Source organism: Patagioenas fasciata, chromosome 1 (genome assembly GCF_037038585.1).
Source record: "Patagioenas fasciata isolate bPatFas1 chromosome 1, bPatFas1.hap1, whole genome shotgun sequence".
NCBI lineage: Eukaryota > Metazoa > Chordata > Aves > Columbiformes > Columbidae > Patagioenas > Patagioenas fasciata.
In genome coordinates, this window is record NC_092520.1 from 24289621 (window position 1) to 24307494 (window position 17874).

Below are 17874 nucleotides of genomic sequence, written 5' to 3' on the forward strand. Positions count from 1 at the left end.
TCACAGCTGTGCCCCACATCACCATAGCACCTGAACAGGCACACGGAACATCTATACTCTTCTGTTTCAGGGTGAAATACAAGGAATAATGTAATCATAACATGAGCAAATATAGACAGCTATTATCATCTACAACTTGGTGATGCCAGTGTTCTAAACTGGACAGCACTCTCTTGCATTAAAACCTTGTCATCCATGTCACCAAAACATGATGGGGTGATAGCAGTGAGGACTGGGGAAAAAAGTGGCAGAGGGATGGACAGACAGTCATTACCAGGCCGTTGGGTTATCTGCAGTGGTTCAGCTCTTGTGTTTTGGCATGGAGGTGCCGAGCTAACCAGCTCAGCAGATGCCACACCCTGGCAGCTGCTGATCACACCCCACAGTGACATTCCTGGTGCCCCATCCTCCTCCATCCCAGCCTCTTCTGCTGGCATGTCTGCTGCCACATCAAGAAGGAAGAAGCGAACACAGAATGATAATTCTTTGTTGCGTTTGGGGACAGTACCTCATTCAACAGAGCCCTGATGCACCCATGTGGATCCATAAAGAAAAAACGCTCAGTTCTTTTTCGCAGAAGGTTTTGCCTGTGGCTCTCAGCCACAATCCTGACTAAAGGAAAGGACCATTTTGAAAGACATCTTAAAAACATTCCTGTGGGGATGGTTTTGCAATGAGGGCATTTGTGAAACAATGCAAATTGAGAACTGCAGTGAAATCCTTGGTTCCAGCCACAGCAGGGTATTAGTGGTAAGATCTTATAGCTTTGGAAACAGTTCAGTTGCTACTTCATTAGGAGCCAACGGGGCAGTCAAACCAATGCCCAGGTTGCTACAAGTCAGGCTGTCAGCTCTGCAAATCCACGATGGGGAAAATGCCACACAATGGGTACAGTAACTTGCAAAAAGAAGCCATTTACAGCTGTATGGAGAAGAGAGGACTGGGAACACAAAGAACAAGTAAGAAGGGCAAGGAAAATCATCAAGAATTTTCAAGGGGCAGGGTGGACAGCACAGGCAGAGAGCAATGGTCAGTGCTGGCCCTTCACCTCCTGCAAGACAGTTCTTAGTTCAATGCATTTGCTGTGAGCAGGCAAAAAGCCTCCACCAGACTTTGAATAAGTAATTCAACACAAAGGTATTTTTTCAGTAACACAATCTTCAAAATACAGTCCTCATGGGTAAAGTGCTGTTGTCCATGAGGTGCCAAGCAATGAAGATACTCAATTTTCAGCTTAGGTTAGGGAAGATATGGGAGCTCAGCACTTCTGAAAGACATGTACTAAGGCACTGATCCTACAAACACATGCTCAGCTTTTTTGCTGCTGCTGGACTTTATCTTGAATCTCCTTGCAAAAGTAAGACAATCTGAAACTGTATCCCCAGTGGGAACAAGAGTGGTGATGACAAGACACAGGCATCCAAGACCACCATCTCTCATCTCTACACACTGGCTTATCTCCCAGGGCATTCAGGGCTGACCACAGCAGGAGTGGCATGTACCAAGGGTTAATCAAGTTCAGAGGACCCCCTTGCAGATCCAACTAACACAATCCTCCATGAGCTTAAAGAAACAAGTTCTTCACATGCTTATAGCTGGAGACGTTAATGGTCTTACTGGGTCTATGGAAACTACAAGGGTATCTGATTGCTGTGTGGATTTCTGTCTGTGTGGTAAAAGAGAGCCTGTTTCTACATCCATACCTCAGTACCAATACGCAGGCTGCCACCAAGGAGTAAGCCAGGAGGGTCCCAATAGACATGAGATCCACAAGATCTTTCAAGTCGAAGAGAAAGGCCATAATAGCTGCAGGAGAAGAAGGTGAGAGAGGGAAGAAGAATCAATAACACAGCATAACATGCAGAACTTGAGAGAGTTAACAACGATGTGTGACTGCTGCTCAGGACCCAGCTGCGGAGCTTGAGCTGTCCTGAGATGGGGAGAGACAAGACTTGGTGCACGAACACCCTGAGCCTTGCAGGCCGTCCCAGCACAGCCTCACTCACTGGAACCAGAGAGGCCATTTACAGTAAATGCCAGTCTGCTTGTCTCATATGGGTGTGTTCACCCAACTACCAGCAATGAGCAGGTGTTTAAACCACAGCCTCATCCACAGAGTCCCCCAGAGCAGCTGCAGCATCTCTAAGGCCACCGTTATCGCCTGGAAGTAGCCTAAGGGAACAGAGGATGGGCAGCATCTCACTCCAGCATCTTGGCTCAGCTGGGGTGAAACTCGGCTTGTGCACGCAATGGGACCAAGCATCAAGGAGGGCATCTTGAGTTAGCACACCTCATCATGGGGCTTTCCAGAGAAAAGGTACCGACTGCCATCCCTTTGGGATTACCCTGCTTATACACCCTCACCAGGCAGCCTCTGGCTCTATAGACCTTTGTACAAAAGCCTGCAGAGGGAGAAGCAAGTAAGCGGAGAACAGACATCACAGTCAGACACTCAGGTGACACCACTGGTCATATGGGAGTGCAGGGATCTCAGAGCCGAGCCTGGCCCAGCCTGTCCTCAACACATTGCCTGGAGCCCAACAACCAACCCGAACTGTCCCCTCAGCTGCAAAGTGCTGCCCCTGCAGCTTCATGTGTGCTCTGGTCACAGGTGCTACAGACCACTCTGAGGAGACCTGAAGGGACTGCAAAGCATGTTTTCTTTACTTTATCTGCCTATTTTTTCCCCAGTCTGGACCCGAGGCCACCTGAAGAAGAAGATGCCAGAGCAGCAGCTGTGAGGAGGGTCCATGGGTCCCAGCAGCAGGAGCTGAGCTGCTCAGCACCAACTCCTCACCAAACATGGCATGTTCTCACACTGACAGCTCATCCCGCATTTGCAGCAGAAGGTAAAGGGAAAGCAGCAAGGCTCTCCTCTTTGCTGGGCACCACGACGAAGCGGGCGGCTGCGAGAAAAGGGTAAGCTGCTCATCCTTGCCATAGGAGAGTTCTAATTCTCATATTCCTGGGGCCTGGAAGAGGGAAAGGGAGGATGGGACGGCTGCCAGCTGTGACTAAGTGATTAACAAACGCCTGCACCACAGGGGCCATCTGCCAGTCTCCTGCTGCTCTGGCATCTTCTGCTGAACTGCTGCCCATGGGCAGCGTGGTATCTTCAGCCAAGCCAGGTCAACAGCCACAAGGATGCTGGGGCACCGCTGGCTGCCACCTGGCAGGGGGTTAATTATTTCTAAGGCCGGCAGAGCACACAGGGAGCAGACGTCAGCAATGAGCTCTGAGAAAGAGGGACAGGCACACAACAAGCTATTCGTACTCACCCAGCCCCTCCAAGGTATGCCCTGGGAACCCAGGGCATGCTCTCGGAAGTCCTGCTGTGCAATACTTCTGATTAATAAGTGGGCTAGAGTCAGGCAGACTTAATTGCCCCTAGGATGAGTTTATGTTCCTTCTCACACATTAGTGTAAGTATTTGGATCTTACCTGCAATGGCCCCTGATGTCACTGTTGCGATTATTGGAGTTTTTCTCTTCTCATTGACTTTAGCCAAAAATTTAAAGAGAAGTCCATCTTCTGCCATAGCATAAATTATTCGAGGCATTGGAAACATGGAGCCTAGGAGACTAAGGACACAGAAGGGGGAAATAATCTACTTATATCACCTCCAGCTGAGCACAGCCACATACAGGAAAACAAGTTTACGGCAGTACAAACACAGAACAGGTGGCTTTCATTCACTTCAGCTTCTCCTTCAAGGGCTCCCTCTGTACATCCACATTGCTGATAGCTGGCAACTGGAGTGCAGCTCTGTGATTTTGGATACCTAAACCTAGCCCTGGTGCATGCAAAAAGACTGATTTTCAGGTAGTAAAACACCCATAACTTCTATAAGCCTCTACGAGTTGATCACCTAATTGAATATGTCTAAGCTGATCTGAAACAACAGGTCTCCAGAGTGCAGAACAAGATGACATATTCTTCTTCCAGCCTGCCCTGCCTCCCATTCAGATGGCTGTCCTGAAGGCAACCTGCAGACAGACAGCCCTGGACATGGTAAGCCCCATATGCTCCAGAATATGCACCCCACACAAGTCTGCTCTCCACTCAGCAAGCCAGGATGTCTTGCAGGAAAACCATGCTTGTCCTGCAGAGTTGCCTCCATGACTTAGTCACTGAATCCAGATCTGCATTTCAGAGATGCACCTGATGGGTCTGCTGCTAAGATGGGAGTTTCTGAAGTGATTCCAGTCACGTGCATCTCTGAAATCTATCACAGGGTGAAATCCTGGCCCTTTTGAAGTCAATAGCTCTGAATTTCATCCCTAGTCCCAGCTTCTCTGCCAATCAGGACCAAGACAGATTCAGTGAAGGCAAAGAAACAGTACACAGACCTGACATGCACCATCGTTTAAAGGAACTGGAGATACACGTTTGCCTGGAGAGATGCACAAAGGAAAAGCAGTGTCTCACCTCGTAGAAAGCGCACACAAGGAACCGACAGCCACTGCGTAGTTGGCTCCATCCCAACCCACATATTTGAAGGCATTGGGTAAAGGGCTATTGGTATCCAGCTTGTAGTAAGGCATCATGAGCGTCAGGGCAGCTGACACACCAAAATAAGCCACAAAGCAGATAAGCAGAGATGCCACGATGCCAATAGGAATGGCCTTCTGAGGGTTTTTTACCTCCTCGCCTAGAAGAAAGAAATTGAAATATCAGCAAAACAATGAGCAAAAACTCTATCCCATCCTACAGCACTCTGGTTGGGGCTGTCAAAAGCAGTGAGGTGCTGCTTGACTGTGATGCTGCTGATGGGCTGCCCCATCCACTTGGCCTGCCACAGCCTGTTTGCTCCAACTTTTGCTGCTCCTGTTGCGCCTTTTGACAAACCTTTGTGGAGGTCTTGTAAAATCCAGCACAGAAACAATGTGGATTAAAAATATTTCTTTCCCCAAAAAGGATTATTTTTGCTGCCAACTACTCCTGCTATCCCACCGATGGTGCAGCCCCAAAAACAGTTCAATGATCACAAATGATGGCACAAAAAATTATTTTGCATTTGTAGGGCAAACATTTGGGTGGCAGTTTCATTTAGCATCTCCACCAGAACTATTACACAGTGAACAAGGCACCAAAAGTGCCCCATTCCAGGGAAAGGTAGACATTGTACAGCACCTGGAAATCATACAAATCTTTGAAAATCCCTCTTAAAAAAAGGACTTCTAGTTTTTATGGATAGTTTTTGACAACCAATTTGGGACAAATGTTAAAAGAAACAGCTTCGAGCCTTCCTTGTCCTCCAAAGCTGCTCTTCTCTGAAAGCAAGAGCTCCTGAGGTTTGGCATGGTAGTAGGATGAACCGATAAAAGAAAACCATACACCTGTAAATCAAAGGCAGATTAACATGCTTCTCCAAAGAGAGGCTGTAGGGCTGGCTGGAGTAATGGAGCCAGCACTTCTCAGACTCCTTGAAACATGAGGCAGTACTGCTTTATCTGCCTTTGTGATGATCTCCTCCTCCCATTGCTCCAGATTTGAATCCACACAGTTCTTGCCAAATGTGAAATTAAAGATAATCCTTCCTTTCTCCAGGGAACTGGGATTCTTCTCAGCCAAGAGAAATATGACAACGCTGAGGGTTTCTCTCTCAGAGGAGATCTCTGAACCTTTGGTAACAAAAACTCTCTCGTATTTTAAGGCACAGTTTTAGGCTGCAGATGACTCCCCAGTTCCCTCTTTCCCTGGCTCTTTACATACTCCAAGCCAGTGGAGAATCTTCAGTTGAAGGCACTGAAGAACCCTACCGCAGAATAACCTGTTGATTAAAAAGCATCATCTGGAGCTACAGGTTCAAACTTCACAAGTCATATGAAACATCTGAACTTGGGCCTTCCCTGTTTGCTACTGGGTAAAAGCTGATTGTGTTGTCTGTGGCATCTGACGTGGTTAGTGCCATCAGTGACCAATCATGAGACTGGGCCCTGCAGGCAAATAAGGAACAAAGCATGTTTTGTGGGTTCTATGGTCTAGCTGCCTGCCACAGCAACTACAATTCAACAGCTGAGCCAAAAGTGTATTTTGGGCTGCAGTTCAGAGGGATGATGAATGCAGCGCCCTGAATTACTCACTATCTGTGCTGTGCAGCATTACTGAAAGCCAGTATACCAGCAACGGGGTTCACAAGTAGAATGAAGACATCTTCTCTCTTACCTGTAGTAGCAATACAGTCAAATCCCACAAAAGCATAAAAACACGTGGCTGCACCAGAGAGGACTCCTTTCCATCCATAGGGCATAAACCCTCCGACGCCATAGAGCATTTCTTCCTGTGTGTGACTAAAAGGCACGGCACTGGGTTAGAAGACATCCTGGCTGGCTGAGAGTAACTAAACTATTCATACAAAATCCAAAGCTGTAGTTTGAAGGAATATGCTCTCCCTTTCTTGCACTATCATACAAGTACCAGGCAAAATTGCTAAGCCCTACCCTGCTGCTGAGCTTGGACTGGCCTGCAACAGCCTGGGGAATGCACAGAATAAAAATTGTTCATGGTTTGTTCCCACCACCTGTTTTTTGCAGAGGATAAAAATGTCTCAGCTAAGGAAGGAAGAAAATCGCATGACTATTCCTCTTCTAATATTACTGCATGTAAGTAGTATTCATGTATTCATTTAAACATAGGCTTTTGAAAAAGGACAACATGTAATTCTGAAATCTGAAGTTGACAGAGAGCAATGCAGGGTGCCATGACTGCCTAAAATCCACCCAATCCTCCATTTTTAACTTCAAAATTACCTGTCCCAAGCTCATACCTCAACTGTGCTTGTGATCCTGAGGGAGGAGAGAAGCCTACATCCCTGATGCACCAAAGGCCTCATCCAAAGTTCACTGAAGTCAACAGACAGACACCCACTGATCCCAGTGCTCTCTGGATTGGGATCCCAGATCCATGTGCCTGTGTTGAGTCAGGTATAACATACCCTTCTGTTCAAGTGACTTACATCACTTTTTCAGGGAAAAGCCTTTGTAAAGATGAATTAAGTCAATTAAAGTAAATCCCAAATCTGCAAATCTTATTGGCGTAAGCATCTGAACTCTCATAGAAGCTCTGTTGAGACTTAGATGAAAACTGTCCTTCTATTTGCAGAAATAGCACAAATCAAATGTGGATTGCTCTGGAAATAATGATAAAGTAAACCCCAGACAGATTTCACAAAAATAGTAAGTCCTACAGGTCAAAGAGCTACAGTTACATTTTGAAACTATTGCACTAATTGCTCCTTGCATGGGGATAGCAGTGGGAAAGAAGGAGGGACCTTTCCTAAAGCAGCAATTTGTTCGCAGCAGGCTGAATTTTACAAGCCAAACTTGACCCATGCAACATTTACGAATCTCTTCAGTTTGGTTGTATTTAAAGACCTTCATTCTGTGTTGCACAGTCTCAAGCAAAAAGGAACAGTCTTGTAGCACTGGCAACCCTCCTAAGCTCCTTAATTTTGGTCTTGTAAAGGAATAGAGGATTTTGGTCAAGTAGCAAAATGCCACTGAAAATGGATTTGTGATATGCTTCCTGCAATGCATTAAAATAATCTGCAACTTGCCTTTGTTTTACTGAGGCGTTTGTGACGAGGTGTCCAAAAGGTACACAGTGCCTCAAGGATATTGCCTAAGTGTCCAAAGAAACTACAGAGTTACACTAGCTCATGGCTTCAAACAGATGCCAGAGTCAGCCTTCTGCACTCTTGAGTATAAGGTTGTCTAAAAAGCTCTTTCCTCTCAAATCTGGATGCTGTATCCGTCATGAGGCTGGAAACGGTCTGTTCTCCAGCAGAGCTCATGGTGACACAGCCTACCCCCTACCAGTTTGCTTTCAACAAATGCCCACCAAAACCAGCTTTGACTCCAAGGTGTTTGGCAAAGGAGGGATCCATCCTGTTCACCAGTTTTCTAAATCACTCCACAAATCCTCCTATAAAACTTCCCATCAAAAAAGCATCAATTTTGGAGCTAAGAAAAAAAGATCCAACCTACTTGTTTCTGTAAATCCCATGGCTGGTGTTGTAAATGTCCTGTTCAGTCAGCTGCCAATTTTTAATGGACCCTTTCACGAAGCCGGAGACCATGACGAAGCCGAGGACGAGGATGTTGATGCAGGTGAACACTTTGTTCACCAGGGCAGACTCCTTCACGCCAAAAATTAAAAGCCCTGGGGAAACAATGGCAGAGATGTGGTTGGGTACTTCCCTACCAGCAGCAGGTGCTGGGGCTTGCAGGGGTGGCCCAGTTGTGGTCATGATATGCTCTGCCCACCTCATCACACTTCGTTTCTCCACAAAGCCAAGTAGCTCAGGTAAGTCTGGATTAACCCACCCAGGAGGACAGGGACTCCAGGCATTACTATCGCAGGATGCGATACCTTCCCACCCAGCATGTCCATCTGGCATGGGCCGCAGGTAAAGTGCTTCACTAATACAGCTCAGCTGCTTCCAGAGCTTTCAACAACAGCTCTGGTCATCTCTTGATGACACCTAGACACAGCCAAACTCCACCCAGAGACCTGGAGAAAGCACCCCAGGTGGTCTTCCATGAAGGAACATTGTCTTAGAGATCTTGGCCACATGCAGAAGTTATCAACAACATTCAACTTTCCTTAGAAGCAGGGGAAAATATGAGAAGAGACTGAATCCAGGGAGACAGCTCCTTCTAGTGCTGAAGACAGAGAAGAAGGTGGCATCTTGGGAATCCTGCTCCCATTTAAATCAGTAGGACCTTTGCCACTGAGCTCAGCAAGAGCAGGATTTCAGCTTGTGGTCTTAAGAGCAATCATCTGAAGAACAGTTTTACAGGCTTTGGCAACCAGCATCTCACTGAGGCATCGCTTGGCATTCAGAACAACAAGTTCCGGTAACTTACTTTTGCTCTTCAGGTGCCTGATTTTCAAGAACCCAAACCTGTAACCCAAGTCTAAGAAAGTGGCTGAGGAAAAAGGTAAAGCACTTTACATGGGGCTGAGGGAGAAGAAAAGCATGACAGGGTGTCCTTATTGCTATTCCAAGGCACTGCAAGGAGAGGGGAACAACTTGTGGACTCTCCTTCTTTTATAGGAAAAAAGCTGATACAGCCACAACAGGGAAGTGTTAGATAAAACTGCATATCTGCCCACGAAAACTTATAAGGTACCTTAGAGAAATCTGAAGCTCAAGACAGTGCAAGCAGAAATAACCTCATAGTGCTTATATTTGGGACAACAGCTCCTCATTCAGCAGCTTTTTTGTAGAAAAAAATTGTTTGCATTTTTATTAAAATCCAGGGAATTTGCTCCATGCAGGGGAACAAAGATATCGGTAATCTGTATAGTTTTACACCTCGGTAATGCTTAAGTGAGGAGTCCTAAATTATGTAAACTGTATCAGAAGTTAAAGACCAGATTCTAATTTGAAACTAGAACAACTCCTATTATATACAGAGGAGCAAAGAGGAAAATCTGTCCCATTCACAAGTAGTCCTAAAAACAGAGGGCTGCTATCAACTTCAGCAGTCCTCAATATAGTCCTGGATCCAAATGCAAACCCAGATGCCAGAGCATCCCTTGCTCATGAAGCTTGTCCCTGTGAGCACAGGTTACGCTTCTAGATGGTCATCCTAATCAGAATGGGAAACGTTGAGATAACCTTGCTGGAGTGACATTGCAGCTTCTGTGTTCTAGAAGCCGCAGGAGTACACATGAAGCATAACTTTTTAAATTTGCGTGAACTTGCTTTGTAAGATGCAGTTGGAGTAGAGGTTCAGAAGGGTTTTAATTTTACAAATTTTCGAAACTTTTCCAAATCCTGATCAAAGCCTTGGCACATTTTAGAAAAAAAGAGGACCTGACTGTTTATCACACATTTATTCCTCTAGAGTCTTGCATTCACTGCTGCAAACTGGAGCCCAAATATATTAGAAAAACAAACAAAAAAAAACAACAAACAAAAAAAAACCACAAAAAAACCCCACACCACACAAAACGAAACAAATAAATGACACAAAAAATCCCAAACAAACAAAACCAAAACCAGTACTACATTAAGTTGTTAATGAGTCTCTTTTTTTTAATTTTCCTCATTCCAATGCACGGAAAATTGGCAGATTATACAAGGGGAAATAATTGTGACAGAGCAACAGAATGTAATTCTTGTGTAATAGGATTTGTGGAGGGAAGGATTAAGCTTCCATACCTGATTGAGGATAACAAGTCATCTTTTCTTTTTTTCCTTATGTAAGATTTGATTGAGGGTTTTAAAAGTGGCTCAAAAAATACCAAGAATGCTACCCTATAATTAAAAACCTTGTAAACAGGCTATGCCCCATGCTAACACTACAGCAGCGACACAGGTCAGTCCAACACTTGTCATTAAAATAAAGTCTTCCATATGTTGTTCAAAGTAAATGAGGACTTTGTGTCTATTCCAAAAGCAAACAATGAAATTACAGTAATGGGAGGTCCAAGACTCACAAACCCTCCAGGGTTTTACCTGTTAGGATGATGATTATCACCACGGCGAAGATATCTGGGTATTTCGCTAGCACTCCGGGAGCATCCATTGTCATGTATGTTTTACAAAATTCTTCAATGTGCTGGCCTATGATTTCATCAAATGTCGCACTCCAGGCTCTGGCCACGCTCGAGGTTCCTGCCAGAGGACAGAAAGGATGCAGATCACCCTTCGTGGCTGGCACAGGTTCCAAACAGGGGGTACCTTGCATGGCTTTTGGCCACAGAGGACCTCAAAGCAACCTTGCATGTGCTCCCTGGGTGCTGGGAGCAGCCTGTCCTTGCAGATCCAGCCCGCAGCCTGTATTCGTGCCTGGCCTCTGCTTTGATGGTAACGCACACAGGTGGTGGGTCTCAGACTCCTACTCAGCTGACAAGATTAAAAAAATCCTTACAGTGGTTTGACTTCTTAGTAAACCTCAGCTTTCCCTTAGATACTGCTTAGACTGACCTTTTGCTTACACCTCCAGCAGCCTGAACTTCCCCCAAACCTGGTAATTTCTGCTACTACAGAGGTCTGAGTGACATGCTGGCAGAAGTCCCTGGCAGCCCTGGCTAGGTGGCTGCAGCCCAGGCAGAGGGACTTTACCGAAGCCAGCCAGGCTTGGGCAGCACGATGATGGAGCACTGCAGCCTGGCCCGAAACACCCACCCAGCTCTGTAGGCTCTGATCTCCAGCTACATGCAGGTGTGCTCCAACCTCTGCTGCTAGAGTATCTGAGCAGGATAAAGACTGAGATATAATCTGCAGGTTATCTGAGCCTAAGCCAGCCTATTGCAGGACACTGGTGATGATCCCAGCAAGTGGCATGACTCCTGCCATCAGCAAGTGCTTAGGCTGACCCCTCCAGGGCTGCTGTTTGCTGTGGTTCCCCAGAGCACCAAACCACATACAGCCTGTCGGGGTGAGGACTGAACCTGAGGTCTCAGGATGACCAAGTCTGGGACACTGTCTGGGCCAGAAGAGTCATTTCACAGAACAGAAATAGTAACAATGAAGAGTTACCACCAGACAGTGACAGCACTGTGTCAAATAAATTGGTTTGGGTAACAGCAAACTTCTTCCTCTCCTGCATTAAAGTGGCTACCGTTATACTACCAATGTCCTATATAGTATACTATATATAGCAGGATCTAATTGCACGATATAATTACCACTGTACATAATTACCTAGTTAAAAAAAGAAGTTGCTTTGGTTTGGGTTTGCAGAGCAGCTCCTCAGAGGACGCAGTCAGGGGCCCCATTCTCCCTGGAACAGTTTGTCCTGACACACTCACCTGTGGGCGGCTGTTCAGGTCCCAACTGCAGCACCTGCAATTGTGTCAAACCACATCCATGCTCACCTGCAGCTGCAGGTGAGCTGCAGCTCTCTGCAGCAGTGCTGGGCAGCCCCTGTAGCAAAGCTGGGGACACTCACCACCCCATGCAGCTTTGCAACAGTACAAAAATAAGCTGTACAACAAACAGACCTGTTTGGAGACTCTTCTGTTCACCAAGACAGCAAAGTGCACAGTGTGAATGCTTTAAAGAGGAGTGACATCAGTGCCATCAATTTAATTTTGAAAAACTCAAAAAGTTGTATACCACATCACAATTTTTCAGCTTAACTTTGGCACAATTTGAGGGAACAGAATATTTCTTTAGTACTATTTTTTTTTTGTCCTAGCTCTAATATTTTATGTTCTAGTACAGGAACAACCTGTGTTATACTAGATGTCAGTTGCTTGGATGCCAGTTCCATGTAACTATCAGCCATTTATCCCAAACTCTCTGTAACCAACAGCCTTGAGGGAGTGGGGGCAATCTGACATTCTTCCAAGATTGCAGACACCTGTATAATATTTTACTGTTGCTAGAGCGTGTGGTGCAAAAACATTTGGCTTTTATCCGGGAGGATTTACTAATTCTGGGTCAGCATAACCTCACCAGATGGAGCTGGCTCTCTCCTGCAGCGCTCAGCTCCCCACGGATCCGCTGAGCTGAGGCACAGGGCGCATTGCGGGAACATGCACAAGCTGGGAGGTCACCACGTGTCCCGGGAAACCCCAGCAGCAGCGTCTCACCAGGGATGCTGTTACTCATCGTATTACCAGCTCCTTCCAGCTTCTAGTTTCTGAAGCGCCTCCCACAGTCTGGCACGGTTTCCCAAACCCACATCATCCCAGAAGAAAGTTCACATCAGACCCCGGTCCAGGGCACCTTCTTCCTATCTAGACCACAGCCAATCAGTTGCACACCCATTTTTGCTTGTCACCCACCAAGACGCCACATCAGTCTTCCCCCAAGCCAAGTTACTTCAGTTAAATACAAACCACCCATCCCAGGACCCCAGGATTTCTTTTTCCACCCCCACAATACTTTCTGAACAGATGTCTGAGAAGCGCAGCGCGAGAACAAGAAGTTGCCTGTGCCCCTCACAGGTGCAAGCTCCCACCACTCCACCCGGTTCTAGTGGCACTGCGTGGCACGCTCTGCAGCATCACTGAGAAAAAAAAATTGGCTTTCTGCTCCTCTCAACCCCCGGCTCTGAATGGCAGCGTGTGCCTGCCAGCATATCTTTCTCCTCCACACCCCCAAAGCTGTTGGGAGTTGTCCGTGCTCACAAGAGGGGCAATTAGCATGGGGAAAAAGGCTGGGTAAGATAAAGAGGCCTGCTAGAGCTCACATCTTCCCACAGTTGTTTTTCCTGCTTAGCAGGCCTTCCTCCCAAATTGAGAGGAAGCCAGTTGCAAATATGCATTTCTGTTACAGGACTGAATTAAAAGTAACAAAGTTGTGTTTGAACACGTTCATGGATAATATCTGCTTATTTTTCACTCAATTTTCTTCCTTGTGATAATACACTGAGCAGCCAACTCTGAAATACAAACCAGGGGAGTGCTTTAAAAGTCATTATGAGACCAAAAAGAAAAAAAAAAAAAAAACCAAACAAAAAAACAAACCCCAAACCCACAATACTCAGAAATACCAGCCTTGGCCCAGAGCCTGGGAATGTAACATTCAGTATGTAAATCTCTTCACCATGCATTTGCAGAATCAGGTTTCGGGACAGCATCCACAGCTGTGTCAGTCATTTTGATGGTCCAGTATCATGGTGGGAAGGGCCAAATAATTAACTAGATGAGGGGCATGGAAGAGACGATTTATCATTACCTTTCTGGAACAGAAGATAAATTACCAAGAAGTCTGTTCAATTTTTCTACGTGCAGCCTAAACAGAGTCCATTTTAGAAGTCTGGAGGAAATTGTATGCTTACTTTTTTAAAAGACTATTTTTATCCCCTCCTTGCAGTGAACCTGATTTATAAAAGAAATGCAGGACTCGGATTTCCTAAAGAGATGAGTTAAATTGACTCTGGCTTTTCATCCTCTCATTTCTTATTTAAAGAAAAAAAAAAGGAGGACAAAAAGGGATTTCAGGTAGCACACAGAGAAGAGCCAGCACGATCTCAGACAAGCAGCCGCTACACCACTATATCATTCTTGATATGATCTTACCCTCCCCAGCACCATGGAAACTAATCTCCAAGGTAACACTTGGACATCCCATAAAATGCATTTTAAAAATGTAATAACAATTTAGCATAACATCCATTTTCATTTTAACTAGTAAGTCTTCACTCTCAACTGACAAGTGGGTTGCAGCCTTAGTGAGAGGCATGATGACAAGCAGCATGCCCAGAATGTGCTTGAAAAGACACAAATCCTTAATTAGCAAAGTGTGGCTTAGTTTTCATGTATCAGCTGAATTGTACACTGCATGCTCTGAGCTTGATCCAAGGCCTTTCCTAGAGGGAGCCAAGGGCTTAGAAGGGATTTGGTTTGGACGTTTCAGAGACTGTGAACCTGCAGATCACCCTAAGCTTAATCCTGCAGCCACTCACAAGACAAAACTCTGATCTCCAGATCCTTTAAACACATCTCAAAGGGACCAGAAATTAATCCTTGATCAGTCGGGAGTACAGATGCTGCTGTGTAAAAACATCCTTCCATCAGCGGCTTCTTTCTCAGCAGAGGGGACATGCTTTTGCTCCCTGACAAGTGTGCAGCAGCCAGGGGATGACAAAGGGATGACGTGGAGATTCAGAGGAAGCAGCATCAATAATCCAGCTTCAGGACAAACCCTGAGCCCACAGCACATCACTCACCTTGCTGACTGACAGGAGCCACCAACAGCGCACCCACAGATGAGTCCCAAAATCCTTGGTGAGTGCAAGAGCCAAGCTTCTATTTACTAACAGTAACACAAGTGACTAAACGAGGCTAATCCTACAAACCAGGATGCCATCCTGGACTAAAGCCAGGGTCTTGCAGCACACCCACCATACTTACCGATAACATAGGAGAGGATTAAATTCCAGCCTGTGATGAAGGCCCACAGCTCGCCAACGGTTACGTAGCTGTAGAGATAAGCTGATCCTGTCTTAGGAACTCGAGCACCGAATTCTGCGTAGCAGAGTCCAGCCAGCACAGAAGCCAAGGCGGCAATCAAGAAGGAGATAACAATGGCAGGTCCCGCATTCTCCCGTGCCACGGCTCCAGCCAGTACATAGACACCAGCACCCAAAGTGCTGCCTACACCCAGAGCCACCAAGTCAAACGTGTTAAGGCATCGCGAGAGCTGACTCTCTTCTCGAGTGCAGTCCACATTTTTCCGGCGGAGAAGCTGGTTTCCAAAATTAAGGATTTTCTGGCACTCCATCTTTGTGTTTGGGCCTGCAAGAAAGATGCTGCCATCATTACCTGGACCAGGACACCCCTCAAAACAGCATCACTGTACAGTTACATCACTACAGCCCTGTTACATTTCACCAAACATATCTTCCCTCTTTCCACTTTTTTTACACAGAAAAATGCCTCCTTTGGTACTTTACCTAGGCTTAGGAATGAAACTGGACAAAAATCAAGCATTTTTTTGCTTCCCACTCCCTCTCACACTGTGAAGCCAACGCAATCCCACAGAAACACAGCAGCTCCCCCCGCCGCCAGCTCCCACTCTGCTCTACAACCACCCATTCCACAGAGAAGTGGGCAAGCCAAAGCCACAAAGCCCGTCTTTCAGGTTTCAGAGCAGTTTTCTAGGCTGCAAATTAAAAAAACAGACAGAGTTACACTGAGATATTAGTTATATATATTTTTAAAGTCTCAGGGTGAACTAAGAACTGAGCGTTACATCCCAGAATAATGTACCACACATGTCACTGTACCTAGAGTTGAACGTGACTACGTGCCACAGTCAGTGACATCATTTGCAGCCAAACAGACCTTCTGGGACATTTCTCCTCTCTAAGCCCCAGCTCCAACCACAGGCAGCAGCACAGGCTGCTGTTGCCTACAATTGCACAGGCTGAAGAAGATACAGTTCAGGAAGAAGGACATGTAAAATTGAGTTTTATTTAATGTGGTTACGTGAGGCAGAGGCTGAAGCGGTTCTGCATTTCAACTGAAATGAGAGCACAGTGGGGTTCCCTGAACCTCCCCGTCCCACCCAGGACAGCAGCATGGCAGGACGGGGGTGTTTAATGAAACCGTAGAGTGGGTTTCCAGCCATGGCCCCATTTCAGCAACTGCACTATTCCTGTGTAAAGACCTGCAGGCGTGGCCGAAGAGTGGCCTGCAGCAGCTTTAGTGTGCCAGCAGCTCAGGTACAGCTCCCCTACATGGGACTCCATGATGGGATTAGCAGCAGGATAAAGAAAAGCCCTCTCTGTGGAGGGGTCCCTTTGGAAATCCTTCTGGAGTTTCTTTTCCCATGAGACACATCTCTTGCAGTGCTACAGCATGGAAAGATTTTGTTATGCAACTTAATCAACTGTCTGCATAGGTGTCCACCTAACACAGCCAGTAGCAGCACTCATTAAAAGCTACAATCGGTCAAACCAGCATGGTCAGCAGCCGAGTCAGCTTCTAGAGGAAATCCATGGAACCAGTGCCATTAGGGAGTCTGTCCCTTCAAGATTTATATGTCCTTGGACACTGGGTATAGAAGGTTTGTCTTACTCTTTCTGAAAGAAATTAGGTATGTTGCTTCAAAATTGTCCTTGCCCTCAGACACTGGCTAGACAGCTCCTCCTCACAGCATTACCCAAATCCATGAGTGCAGCATAAGAAGGAATTTCTTGCTTTTTACACTGTCAAGTCTACCCCAGTTGTCACAGGCAACCATGGTGTAACATCAGACCTTCCCTTAAAAATTTCTAGGTGCCTTATCTCCACTGTTGGAAAGCTCCATCAACACTCCCCTGTTATCCTGCCAAAATGCTTTAGTAGGCAGCACTGCTCACATGGTCTTTTGCCAAGAATGGTTTTTCCCTGTGCGGGTGATTACCTCAGTGTACCTTTAGATATCTGTCATAACCTCTCAGGCTTAATTTTGCAAAGGTAAGAGACCCTAGCCCCAAAGATACAGGCAGTGCCTTAACCTATCTGCAACTGTCCACCTCTGAACCATCCTCTGACCAGCAATATAACCCATTAGCACCCTTCTAATTGTTGCATCAAAAGGAACCACCACAAGAAGCAACAAGAGCAACCACTAAGAACTCCAGTGGGTATTTCCTCTACCAATGTCTGTTTTCCTTCTTTCCTTTCCTGACTTCTCACTAAAAAGTCCCTTTTGCACCATGCCAATTTCCTACTAGTTCTCATCTTCTTAAATAACTTACTGTGTGGCACGCCATCAAAAGCTTTATTCAAGTCAAAAGAGAGAGATACCATTCTTCACTTTCATCTTAAAAGCAAAAAAACCCAATAGTCTCCCACCTCTCCTGTGCCTCTTACTAAATGAAACTGGCAGTGGAATTTGCCAGTCTCTCACAGGTAACCTCACTTATCTCTTTGCTCTTCTCCAGTCAATGGGCACCACCTCCAACTTCAACAGAGGTTTCACTTTGCTGGCTCACCACCATTTTCATGCCCTGGTTCTTTCTGATTACCCATCCCTGACTCTCCTCTTTGGAGTGCTGCTCCCACTGGCTGTAGCCATCTTCCTCAGCCTACACTCTGTCATCCCACCTTCATCCCAGTATCATCGTCCTCATTCAGAACTGGGCAGCTGGATAATATGATGCTCTCCACAGCTAGATGTTGCCATAGGACCTGCTGGATTGCTCCTAATTCATATACACAGAAAACCACATACTAAAATAAAGCAGTGTTGGGGGATCTGTAACAAAGCATATTCTTCACCTTGAATGGGCCTACAGTGGAAGAAGTCAGTGTAAAAGACAGGAAGACAACACACTAAGAAATTTAATTGGATCAGCTATTAAATCCAATGGTTCAATTTTGTTGCCATAGCATCAACTACAAAATCAAAAATCCTTCTCATTTTTTCAAGACACCAGTCATAAACACTGGTTTAAACCCCTTTCTCTTGGCCTT

At 45.9% G+C, this 17874-nt stretch overlaps 1 protein-coding gene across 4 annotated transcripts in view; it reads right to left on the reverse strand.

Annotated features, from left to right (window-relative positions):
* The window catches only part of SLC7A1 (solute carrier family 7 member 1), a 47686-nt gene that overhangs the window by 9736 nt on the left and 20076 nt on the right, over positions 1-17874 (reverse strand). For all 4 annotated transcript variants that reach the window (XM_071804608.1, XM_065830210.2, XM_071804599.1 and 1 more), the window contains exons 2-8: positions 14824-15207; positions 10472-10630; positions 7989-8163; positions 6169-6293; positions 4429-4651; positions 3442-3581; positions 1704-1806 (exon numbers count right to left, since the gene is read on the reverse strand). In XM_071804608.1, the coding sequence (XP_071660709.1) occupies positions 1704-1806; positions 3442-3581; positions 4429-4651; positions 6169-6293; positions 7989-8163; positions 10472-10630; positions 14824-15207 (1309 nt within the window). The remainder of the gene's footprint in view (positions 1-1703; positions 1807-3441; positions 3582-4428; positions 4652-6168; positions 6294-7988; positions 8164-10471; positions 10631-14823; positions 15208-17874) is intronic.